Source organism: Pelodiscus sinensis, chromosome 20 (genome assembly GCF_052426305.1).
Source record: "Pelodiscus sinensis isolate ZL-2025 chromosome 20, ASM5242630v1, whole genome shotgun sequence".
Lineage (NCBI taxonomy): Eukaryota > Metazoa > Chordata > Testudines > Trionychidae > Pelodiscus > Pelodiscus sinensis.
Window position 1 is genome coordinate 7,581,547 of NC_143071.1, and position 12,911 is coordinate 7,594,457.

Genomic DNA, 12,911 nt, shown 5'->3' on the forward strand with positions numbered 1-12,911 from the left:
GCCGTGCTCGCTGGTTACCTCTTCTGGTTGGTGCATGAAGGTGCATTGACAGGCTCCTCCAGGTTTCATTGGCCTGAGGAAGGTTTGCCACAATGCCAGGGGAGGAGAGGGCAGGGGGTTCAAAGACCCCCCCAAACCTGCTGTGTTTAAAACACGCTGCAGGGTGAGAGGGAAGGGTCCCTCTGCAAGGGGAAAGGAGAGGGCAGTGAACATCCACCCCAAACCCTTCATCTTTACAGCCCCTGCCAATGTCTCATTCCCAGGATCCACTGGGAAGCATTTTCCATTCAGCTCTGACATTTCACAAGAGAGAGGCCTTGGGTCACGCCGGCTCCCGTCAGAACCCAGGCCGGAGTTCACCCCACCAAAGAAGCTGTACCTTGCAGCTGCAGAGTGTCGAGGGCATGCCGGACAGGGAGGGAGGTTGTAGCCTGGAGTGTCAGTGCAACCCATGTCGTGACTGTAGGGAATCCCAAAGTAATAGTCGAAACCTGCATCCAAAAGAGCGTGTTAATGTGTCTGCAGCTGCCTGCTGGGGATGTTTGCCTTTTATATACTGTTTACATAGTTGTTGCTGCCCAGTTTCCAAGCTCAAGGAAGGGAACAAAGTCACTTCTGGGCAAAAGAACTGCTTAGAGCCTGGTCCTGTAAGAAGAACCACACAGGCGAAGGCTCATGCCCATGGGGCTGCATGGAGTTCTGTCCAAGAAAAACAGAAAATACCGGACATTTTACATATCCAGTATTTTCTGGGTTTTTTACCAAACAGAGGACACAAATACCGGACTGACTGGGCCAATACCAGACACCTGGCAACCCTAGATTTAGTTCATGTTATAACAGGATGAGGCTTCGTTGAGACTTCATCATTTGCACTTTCCTGTGGGGGTTTTTTCCCAGCAAAATCCTCTTTTTAAAAGGCTCTAATATGGAGTTTATGGGAGACTGGAGCGAGTAAATAGCACAAGAAAAGGGGCTTTATTCTAAGGATGAATTGACAGCAACGCTGGACTTTCTGCCAAGGGAAGATGGACTTTTTGGGTCAACTCCACCCAGAAATAACTCCACCCACCCCACTGAAAGCAGCCGTTGGTGTGAGCTTAGACACAGAGAGGTCTAGAGCGGAAATATCCCCTACTCCACCATGGCTACCCAAAGGAACCCACACCTCGCCGACTGCACCCCCTCTCTGCCGACCCATGGGAGCTTGGGAACTGGCATCCCCACTCAGGAGCTAGAGCCTCTCTTTCTGCAGGGAAGTCAAGTCCCTGGCCACCCGGCAAATCCCTTCTGTTGCTGTGGAGGTGGGCAGTCTCCTGCACCGCCTGCCCCTTCCCTGCCGTGCGGCAGAACTCTTCCGGCTCTGCACATGAGCATGAGCGGAAAGGGTAGCACAGTATCGCTGCAGACGAATGCAGAGGAGCCAGTTCCTGGCTCCCTCCTCCCTTTCTGACGGCAGTTACCCAGGAAGAAGGAGAATGGGCTTAAAAAGAGGAAGGGACAGTGGGAAACAGTGTTTACAGTAAGCTGTGCACTTGTGCGGCCACTCAGGAGAGAGTCAGATGCTGCTCAGCTGATTAGCAGAGCGTCCACCGCTAGGTTTTGTATTTTTATTGGCAGGGCACAGTCACACAAGTAAAAATTATTCCGCACATGGGTGGGAAAAAAGCTTCACATGGATTTGAAAGATTAGAGGGGATATTGGTGAGAAACAAAAACATGTCTTGGGTTTTACAACACAGTCTTACCACGGAAGTTGGGATGATAAAGGCCGCTGTGTCCTAGGTGCCATTTACCTGCACGGAAGCAACAGAAAGTCTTTTCAGCAGGAAAGCTTTGCATGTACTAATAATTACATAAAGTGCCCAGGGCCTGCCACTTAAATCCAGTAACAAGAGTTGATGTCTTTTCAGATCCAGCTTAAAACAGGTAATTTTACCAAGAGCTCCATTCCTTAAGGGTGTTTGATTTCAGAGGAATTGCATAAGATAATTCTTATGTTTTCTCAAGTCTTTCTCATTGTTAAGCCCTTGAAAGCTCTGCCATTCAGTTTTTGAAGACAGGACGTTCTACAAGGTTCTGAATGGTGCATTTGCTGAACTGCCAGATATAGGTTTTCACAATCTGGCCCAACATGAAAACCAATGGTTTTAATTATGAAGCTTTCGCTATTCTGGACCATATCTTGCTGTAATTTTGCATGGAAAACCACCTTTGAAGTCAAAGAATAGTTTTGCATGTAAGTCAATGTAAAGATATGGCAAGATGTGCATTGAACTAACTGAATTTCCTGGTTTCTGTGACTTTCTTTTATTGCAATTTGAATAGCTCTGAATGAAAGTATAAGATTTACTCTCATTATCCACAGATGACTGATTTGACACACTAGAATGACTCCCTTGGAAGTTGGTACAGCACTCCATATGTTTACAGTAGGAAGGTCAAAACTTACAGACCATTGACACAACATAGTATAACATAGCTTTTCATGCTAGCACAGGGTATTGCATCAAGGAATATTCTGGTCTGGGGACCCAGAACCATTCTGAACATCATCAATATTTTGATAAAAAGTTACCAATTGTAGGGGAAAAAACACTTTCCTGAAGCAATTCGCCCATTTAAATTTTGGAGGGGGCCAAAAGTTTAGTTCACATCATGAATTAACCACCCAGAAAATTACACATTATTTTCTTTTAAAATATCACAGAACTGCCAAAAGGGAGGGGAAAAAAACCAGGGAAAAAAGCAGTCCTTTAAGTTCTTCTTTACTGAATGCATGGGTTTCAATGTAAGGAAAAGACGCCCAAGCAGTGGATGGGATCCTGTATAAAAAGAGAAAGGAAGAGAGAGAGAGACAGCGACAGAAAGTAGACTGGAGAACATACACCAAGCATCTTGAACCATATAGTTCAACTTGCTCCTGGACCAACCTGCCTCAATGCTAACCCAGAATGGACTGATCCTGGAGGTGAATGAAGAGTGAGTTTCCATGGCACATTTCAAGATTTGACCTGCCTGCTAGCAAGGGAACTGTCATCCAGTGTCAAGCGAGATGATGCTTCAAATGATGCAGACATCCCGTAGCCATGATGGTCAAGCTCCCTTGGCTGAACCACCATCACCATTAGTTAATGCTTCAGTCACAGTAGCCTTCCAAAGCCCCAAGCGGGATTAAGTGGTACAAGGTGCTGCACAGACCACAGAGGCAGACACAGTCCCCACTCCCAAGACTTTACAACATAAATGCTCATATAATCACTTGCGGCCACACCTAACATGGAGTTGAGCCAATAAATTAGCTGCACGGTCGATCCTGTGTCCCCTGCTCAGGGTGCTGCAACGATCTTTATAGTGGGAGGTGCTGAGAGCCACGGACCCTAACTGTAAACCCTGTATAGAATGGAAACCACTTCCAGCCATGCGATTCCCAGCACCCTTGTTCTAGTGCCCTTGCTGCCACTGTCAACATGAAACAGAACCAAGTTAGTGAGCCGCATGCAGCGTGTTAATTACCTATTACCCCAGTGATGTATCCTGCATCCTTCAGAACCTCAGCTAACGTAGTCTCATTGAGGGGGAGGCCACCCACGGATGTGACAGCAAAGTTGTGGGTCACTCCATTGCGAATGCCAAGCCTTCCTGTGAGCAGGGAGGCACGGGAGGGGGAACAAGTGGATGCAGCAGAGTGAAAATCCACAAATCTAGAAGAGAAAGAGACAGAAAGTACCTTAGGAGTTGTGCCTGCAAGGTCTGGCAAAGAGCTGAAAAAACTGTCTCTCTTTGCTGACAAAAACTGACAGGGACCCACATGCTGGGCATTGTTCCAGGAGCCCAGGGCTACAAACCACACACACGATTGCCATTTACTTACCACAATCACAAGTGCAAATGATTGTGCTGTCCATGTTAGTGGCCAAGAAGATGCCCTGTGGCCTGAAGATAGCTGAGTTGAATATTCCTACTACCATGAATCTATCTGGCTACGTCTACACTGCCCTCTCTTGTACAAAAAATATGCAAATGAGGCAAAGCGTGGAATATCACCGTGCCTCATTTGCATAATTAATGAGGCTCCATTTTTGTGCAAGAGGCTTTTGCGCAAAAAGGAGCTGTCTACACGGCTCCTTTTTGCACAAAAACTTCCTCTTGCACAAGAGCTGTTCTTCCGCTTTTTTTCAGGAAGCTCAGGGTTATTGCTACAATGCATTGTATACCCCGGTAAAAAGGTTATTAAAATCATTTTCCAGCTGAGATTTCTCTCTGGGTTCTTCACAAAAAACATGGTATGATTTCCTCTGTGATTACCATAAGTTGTATTTATCAATGGCCTTAAACACGAGACTCCTTATTTGAACCAGGACCTGCCTCTAAATATTTGCTGAACAGAAGAAAAGGCTTTACTGCTAGGCAGTTGGTTCATGCAAATATCTAGCAGGTGTTCCTAAACTGTAAAAACCCAGGTTCCCTGCCACACTGGCCTGAAGCTAACCAGTGTCAGCGTGAAGAACAAATATGTTGCAAACCACCAAAGTCCTAAGCAGTTATGCTCTGTTCACTGATTTCCTGAGCATCTGTGCAGGTTTTCCGATCTTGATGCTTAGTCAAGAACTCTTCCGTGGGTCACCACCTGCACCTTTGGGGGTTGCTGCTGCCGCCTGCAGACCCATGCCATACATAAGAAGGATACTGGGCACTTGTATCACCCCTTCTGTGGGAGTTCTCGAAGGTTTAACAGACACTAAAGCTGGAACTATCAATGGGGTCTTAGGAAGCTAGGTGCCCATCATCCTTTTGAAAATGCCAGCCTGGAAGCTCAGCATCACAACCCGTGTGGGGTAAGGAAGCATTATTCTCCCCCAGTTGCTGAGAGGGAAAGAATAGTGAGGAAAGATACTGCCCAGGGCCACCCAGAGTTTTGTTTCACATTCCTGGGCTTTAAGCACCCTCCCCGTTCCCCCTTCTCCAACCAGCTCATGGCTGACCTGCCTAATCCAGACCCTTTCTAAGGCAAATGCAATGTCTTTTGGCTCTTCATCCTTCTGGCCTGTGCCAGGGCCCCTACAGTGCCATGCCCAATCACCCCCAACTGGTGAGGCAAAATCCCTCCTCTTGCTATTTTGAGGGCATACATGATGTGACTCATGGACCGCCCTGGGCTGGGGCTGGGGGGTGTCTCAGCATTGCGATGAATTTGACCACAGGATGGTTCTCATGTGGGTCTCAGACAGGATGCACTGGCACGTACTGTTGCTGTAAGAACTAGTGAGAACCTCTGTTCGTTTTACTGTTGGACACCTGCCATTTGGTATCACGCACTCAGAAGACTCAGGAACAGTCAGATGCCTCTTTGAGGCTTACCTCATTCCTTCTGAAGCCATCCGATCCAAGTTAGGAGTGTCTTTGGTTTCTGCCCAGTTCGCCCCAAGGTCCCCCCATCCCATGTCATCTGCCAAAATGACGATGAAATTCGGCTTCTCTGCGGTCCTCTTCTCACCCACACAAAGATCTGAGAGGTAATAGAAGAGCCCAGCTAAACAGCCAGCCAGCAGCAGAAGTGTTTTCAGGAACAAAATCTCCATGGTGCTGTGGGAATGCCTCCTGCAGACCTTTATTCGGAGTGAGTCGGTGGCAGTGGCTTATTCCTGCCACACGCTCATCTGAGAGCTCCCATTGTCATGCGTTCCTCAGATGTGATTCAGCTGTTCATTGCCACCCAAGGAGTCACGGTCTCTGGATGGTGCTCAAGAGATGAGCCACAGAACCACAGTACTGACTTGTGAGAATCTGGAAATCAATGGAAGCCTCTCTCTCTTTTCCACTGGCAAACAGCAGACATGCTAAGTGAGATCTTATAGGAAGTCACAATAGTCAGACTGTCATTTAGTAATTGTGGGGTTTCACTAAATATGCAATGAAAATGATAATGTCTTATTAACATATGGGTTTACTGGTTTTTCCCCAAGCTTCTTTATCCTGATTCCAAACCGTCTCCACGTTTTATAAATGACTTAGTCCCAGGAAGCATGACATTTAAATTACTGATGTTTGCAGTAGAACGCTCTAATTTGGCCTTCTAAAAAGGACGTTGTCCATTTTTCCAAAAGAAGAGACAAACGCCGAAGTTGAATGATGTTGAACTGTTCTTTCAATTCCATAAGGGAGACACCTTTACATTACTGCAAATGTTCCTAGGCAAGAAAAACAAAAGACTATTAACACTGGAAAGAGCTAGACCTTTTTAGACTTTACCCTAGTGAGCGTAAGAATTGTTTTTCTGTGGCACAGACATTTCCTTTGCTTTGCAATTTTGCTGTCAAATTTAAGGTGGTTGTAACTCCACTGATAACTACTCCAATGCCTGGAAACAAACAGGCTGTGTCTACACTGGCAAGTTATTCCGGAAAATCAGCCGCTTTTCCGGAAAAACTTGCCAGCTGTCTACACTGGCCGCTTGAATTTCCGGAAAAGCACTGAGGATCTAATGTAAAATCATCAGTGCGTTTCCGGAAAAACTATGCTGCTCCCGTTCGGGCAAAAGTCTTTTTCCGGAAAACTGTTCAGGAAAAGGGCCAGTGTAGCCAGCACAGTAGTGTTTTCCGCAAAAAAGCCCCGATCGCGAAAATGACGATCGGGGCTTTTTTGCGGAAAAGCGCGTCTAGATTGGCCACGGATGCTTTTCCGGAAAAAGTGCTTTTCCGGAAATGCTTTTAGCGGAAAACCTTTTCCGTTAAAAGCATTTCCGGAAAATCATGCCAGTGTAGACGTAGCCACACAGTGCCCATTTTCCCTAATCACCACGTATCAAACATACAGTCTATAATTGGATAAACAATCAAGCCCTATTTCTTCTTATACAATTAGGAGTTGAAGATCACTGGAGAGGTAATTTTGCCTAGATTTACCATGTGATCTCAGATTTGACTTTTGAGCATGAGGTCCTGGGTTCAAAAAACAAATTAGATAGATTCCGGGCGGATAGGTCCATCAAAGGCTAAGAACTGAGATGGTCAAAGACATAACCACATGCTCTGGTTGTCTCTAAACTTCTGATTCCTAGTAGCTGGGACTGGAAGACAAGGGATGGATCACTTGTTAATTGCCCTGTTCTTTTCCCCCCCTGAAGATCTGGTACTGGCCACTGTCTGAAGACAGGACACTGGGGCAGATGGACCTTTGGTCTGACTCACTATGGTTGTTCTTATGCCATGTGGTGTTACTAATCTGCAGACAGGATTTATGTGCAGACTTTCCACCATTTTTAACAATTTACAAGGACTAAGCTCAGTTAATAAAACTCAGAGGGTTTTTTTTTTTTTTAATTAATCTTGATTTACACTGAATAAACCCACTCCTCAAACAGAGCCAGGCTTCCTTGTGTGACACAGCATCTTATCCCAGGAGAAGTGCTGTGGATGTTAGTAGGGCCAGGCATGGAGTTCTCGCAATGCGACACAATCTACAGCACAGACAGCAGTGCTGGGCGCAGGGGAGGCTGGAGAAAAGCTAACATAGTAGCTGTGCTGACGAATTGTCATGAAAATCAGTGCACTGGCATGGTAGTACCTAGGGACAGATTTGGTCCAAGGAGATGTATAAAAAGGCATCAGAATTAGGGCTAAGTCTGCATTGGTGCTTTACTGTGCTGTCGCTTTCTGGCTCAGGGGTGTGAAAAAACACACCCCTTCCCTCCCCCCCACTATAAAGCAGTGTTTCCCAAACTATGGGCCGCGGCCTGTTACCAGGCCGCAGGAAAAAAGTACTGGGCCTCAGCGTGGTTGCCGGGGTGTTCCGGGCTCCCGGAGTGCCTGTGTGTCACAGGGTCTCCCAAGCCTTTGGCCAGCCTGGGCGGAGTCTGCAGCTGGATCTTCCGGCTCCCGGCAGATGTGTAGCTAAGGGAGGTCGGGGGGGGGGGGGGGAGGAGGAGAGAGCTGGCCATCAGAAGCAGCACTGGCCGAAATCGGGGCAGACCAGGGAGATTGGGGGAGGAGCAGCCAGCAGAAGCAGAGCTGGGCAGGGGGCTGGCCGGGGGAGATAGGGAGGAGGAGTAGGGGAGAAGCGGCCGCTGGAAGCAGGGCTTGCCTGGGCCATCGGGACTGTCTGTGAGAGATTGGGGGCTAGTGGAAGCAGGGCTGCCGGGGGGGTGCAAGGTCGGTGGTAGGGAGCTGGCCGGGGAAGATGGAGGGGAGGGAGAAGCGGCCACCGGAAGAGGGGCTGGACGTGGGCAGCGGGACTGGCCAAGGGAGATTAGGAGGAGAAGCGGGAGAGAACTGGCTGTCCGGGAGGGGATTGGGGGAAGTGGGGCTGGCCGGAGGCACAGCAGGGGGAGCGAATTGGCCAGAGGGGAGCGGGACTGACCCGGCCATATACGGATCTCAGGGCGCTGCCCCCCACCGCAAAGCACGAGTGAGTCTGGCCCGGGGATTCTATTGTGCCAGAATCAACTTATTTGAATATTCATCATTTGATTAATGAATATGCAAAATATGCAAATGAATGTTACCGGTCCTCCAAAAGTATGTGAATGGATTTACTGGTCCCCATGTCAAAAAGTTTGGGAACCCCTGCTATAAAGGACTCCCAGCTACCACTCCCCTCATGAAGGCAGGTTACCTAGAACAGTGTTTCTCAACCTTTTTTTTTATAAAGTACCCCCTTTTCCAAAAATAAAAGTAAGTACCCTAGTACCTATAGTTTTCAGACACAAAATCTTTTTCTACCATTGCAACACATTTGTTTAAACACCCGGGCGGGGTGATGAAATTCTGGGGGATAAAAAGTACAAAAATAATAAAATGCTGTAAAACTTAAAACAAAAGTTCCATTTTTTCCAAATTTCAATTGTGTTGATGTATCCCCCAGACTTCTCTCGAGTACCCCTGAGGGTACTCATACCACTGGTTGAGAAACAGTGAACTAGAGTACTGCTGTGCTTTCAACTTGTAAGTGTAGACAAAACCTAAGAGAACTAAGTTTGGCTGAAGGCAGATCTAGGGGACAAATGCCCGTAGGGCAAAGAGAAACTGCCCAGAGTTACAATTCAACATCTAGTGGAACATATAGCTGAACATATAATTTAAGTTGAAAGTTATGCTTTAACTAAACTGACTAGCCAAAATTCACCAAGAAAATGAGCTGATGCTGAAGAAACCAGTATGAATTTCAGGAGATGGTCATGAATGAGATGAAGGGAAGTTGAGGTAATCTACAGGACTTCAAGCTAGTTATACAAAGCCCTCAGCACAAGCCTAATCTGCAAGGACAACAAGAGTGATATCAGAGGATGAGACATTTGAATGGGCAAAGAACTGGTTCGAATATCAAATACAAGGAGCACTGTGAATATGAGCAGATTGAAGTGGGCAGAGAAAGCTAGATGAGTCCAGCTACAGCCAGTATTATGACAGCTGTTTCCAGTTGTGTATCAATGCCCTTGAGGAAAGAATGTGCAGCTGATTATACAAAACTTGTGGGTCAGTCAACACAACCGAGGAAGGCAAAAAAATTCAGAACGATCTCGATAAACTCAGAGGAAGAGTAAATAAATGAATGCTCAAAAACCAAAGAGACCGTGAGATTGCCGAGTAAAAAAAGAGAGAAAACACAACAAGCACCAATGTGTAGGTCAAGAATTTAGCAGCTGGCAGTGGGGAATTAATCATCATTTCCCAGCCAAATTCGGTACTAAGTTTAAAAAACCTTAGGACTGCTGATCAGCAGCTTTCTTTAGTCTTCTAACTTATACTAATAAATCATTGTCACAAATATGACTTTGTGTTGTTATTTAACACCTTAGGTTATACTCACACTACGCTGCCACTTTCCTCTGAGGCTCTCAAAGCTCTCTATAGACATTCATTAACAAAGTGTGTGAGCTACAGAACAGCCCTCCAGATGCACAGTCAATCCAGGGTCACACACAAGCCATTGCCTGAACCAAGAGCAGACCTCAGGATCTTGACTCCCATTCCTATGCATTGACCACAAAACCATAGTCTCTCCCTCATATATTATGCTACCAAAAAGAACCTATATCTGATAGGGAGCTAGATTGAATTAGCACTAAATTGTAGTAAGATTTATGGGCATAAAATTCCTTTAGAAAGATTTTGAACAAATGAGCCCAAATTGTTTCCTGCAGGGTTCCACAGATTAAAGTTACTGCAAGTCTCTTTGGACTTCCCTGACCGATATAACTGTTTTTTCCTATTATTTGGGTTGGATGTTTGAGTTAGCTTTTTTTCTGTTAATGGAAAGAGAAGCATCAGAAATAAGTCAGATGTCTCTTTTCTCAAGTCTTTTTTCTCAGTGTACCTTGCAGAACACTTTAAATATTGCCTTGTGTTCACAGAGAAACATCCCATAAAGTTTGCCAGATTTCATTTTAAAAAATATTTCTGGAATAAACCCTGTTGTATAATCATTTCATATAGGGATGTAAGCAACTAGTCGACTAGTCCCTCAGCTAGTCATTCTTCCCCCCCACGCTTGTGTGTTAGCACTGCGTTTAACCATTTAACCAATTAAACAGAATTTTACATCCCTTGTCTACACTAGAGTTTTTTGCTATTTTACAAACATCACAGAGGACATGTCTACACTGCCCCTTTCGGGCTACATCCACACCGCAGGCTTCTTGCACAAGAAGCTTTCTGCAGAAAAGATCTTGCACAAAAACTTATTGCGCAGGAGCGTGTCCACACTACAAAAGCGCATTGCAAAAGCGCTTTTGCGCAAGAGAGCGTCCAGACTGCAAGAAAGCCTCTGTTGCCCGCCCACACACACCTTTTTGTGCAAAAACTCTTGCACAGAAAGGAGTTATTCCTCGTAGAAAGAGGAATGCCTACACTGCAAAAACCCCTCTGTTCTTTTGATTTACTGTAAATGTACTTGTGCAAAAATGCGCTTGAAGTGTGGACACTTCGTTTTTTTTCTGCAAAAATGGCCATTTTGGTGCAAAAACCCTGTGGTGTAGACGTAGCCTCAGTGCTAAAACTTTAGTTGTTCAGGAGTATGAAAAAAAACAGATTTAAAAAAAATATCTTGACGATTTGGTAACCTTTTTTTTTTTTTTATTAAAGCCGATGGGAAACTCAGTCACACTTGCAAATCGCCTCTTCTACCCTAAGCAATTCTTAAACCATATGTGTGTCCTTGCTGGAAACACTGCCTGTACTCATCAGAGAGGAAGCTCACACTGCTACTATTGTAAAAGGACTGAACCAAGAAATTTAGTTTGCTCAAAGCTGTTAAAAAAAGCCCTAATTCTAAAATCACCAGAAATCACGCTGACATTCTGATTTGACACACACAGCTAACTATTCAGAAGAAGCTGTTACACTGAGCACCCATTGTTTCCAATGTCTGCAGCCTGGGAGTGTAGAGGTGTCTGATCAGACGGCTCTGAAGGAGACGGTGACCAGGAAGCCTCCTGGGAGAAGCCATCGTGAGGCGAACTGGATGTCAGGGATCAAAGTGTGTGGGAGAATCTGGGAAAATGTACCTTATCTGAACTTTGTCAGCTTTCAATTCAGTTCAGAAAAAGGACAAAGGTCAGAGGGGTCTTTGATTTATCCAGCCCCTCCCAGCCCAACCCACAGTGCTGCAGTCAGGCTATGCTTCCCCATACTCAGAAGCAATAGCCTGTTGCTACAGCCTCTGGGACTTTCCCAGGCATCCAAACCACACACCACTTCTTGGTCTTCTGCATGAGGTCAAGTGTACTATCATATAGATGTATCCTCCAACAGGACACTGTACTTTGCCTTGTCCATTCAATAGTCTGGTAGGTATTTATATCTCAGAGTTCCAGGATCTTGGGCCCTGATCCTGTGGGCCACTCCATCAGGAGAACCCAGCGCCTATAGATGGTCACCATTCATGTCAGTGGGCACAGTGGTCTGTGTTGCCTCACGACTTGACCAGCAGAGTAACTTGAAGGATGGAGGCTATACTGCCTGTCTCTTTTGCAGAAACTCTCCATGCACACGCCATCCTAACCACACGCCCACCAGCCTTCCCATCCTAATAGCACAGTAAAGTAAATAAGCAAAGTTTAGCATCACGAGAAAAGAGCCTAATCCGCATTTAGAGTAACAGCCCATGAAAATGTGTCCTTGTGGTGCACCAAGGGTGCAAAACAGGTAACAGTGCTCTTAGCTGAAAATGCCCAAGCAAGGTATCTTTTAAAATTGTATTTGGGAAAAATCAAACCCTGCTGGTAGGATATGTCCTGCTAACAAAAGTGCTCCTGGCTTTGCCTATCAAATCTCACTTAGCACGAGTGACCTACCACAATAATGCATTGCCACACCCTCACCTGACCAAGCTAACTGCGTGTTCAGATAACCAAGAGTGAGGCTAAAGTCTTGGGAGAAGTTTCAGTTTGCTGGAAGGAGGTAAGCAGGTATAATATGGCTAAAAAAAGCCATCCAAATCATTTTCAAAGGACATTGTCCTCTCTGAGGGTGTGTCTACACTGTTATTCTGAATTTCAAAATAGCATGTCTACACTGCAGGGAAGTCTCAAAATGAGTCCAAGGCAGGCTTCTCTAATGTGGATGTGCTATCTCGATTTAGAGCCCCACGAGGTACTGGTGAGGAATAACTTAGAATGGCCCTGGTAAGAGGCTATTTCGGAATAGCAGAGGTGGAGCATCTACACACTCCTATTTTGAAATAGGTATTTCGGAATAGGCGTTATTCCTCATAGAATGAAACTTACAGATTTCAGAATAAGCTGTCTTATTTCGAAAGGCTGTGTAGACACTCACTTTGTTATCTCAAAATAACAGTGCAGTGTAGACGCATCTTAACTGAAAAGGAAAAAGTCATTGAGGCCTATACCTATCCACTAGGATCTGATTACACTGCTTGAGCCTCTTAACCCTCAGGGTATGTCTACACTGCAG

General features: G+C 45.8%; 1 protein-coding gene across 21 annotated transcripts in view; it reads right to left on the reverse strand.

The window, feature by feature from the left end:
- Positions 1–12,911, reverse strand: part of ARSG (arylsulfatase G) — a 148,536-nt gene that overhangs the window by 104,672 nt on the left and 30,953 nt on the right. For all 21 annotated transcript variants that reach the window (XR_016347541.1, XR_016347544.1, XR_016347543.1 and 18 more), the window contains 4 exons: positions 5,362–6,191; positions 3,517–3,704; positions 1,749–1,796; positions 380–491 (listed from right to left, as the gene is read on the reverse strand). Coding sequence is in view for 16 of the 21 variants with exons in the window: in XM_089771907.1 (XP_089628033.1) it covers positions 380–491; positions 1,749–1,796; positions 3,517–3,704; positions 5,362–5,582 (569 nt within the window). In the remaining 5 variants the exon portion in view is untranslated. The remainder of the gene's footprint in view (positions 1–379; positions 492–1,748; positions 1,797–3,516; positions 3,705–5,361; positions 6,192–12,911) is intronic.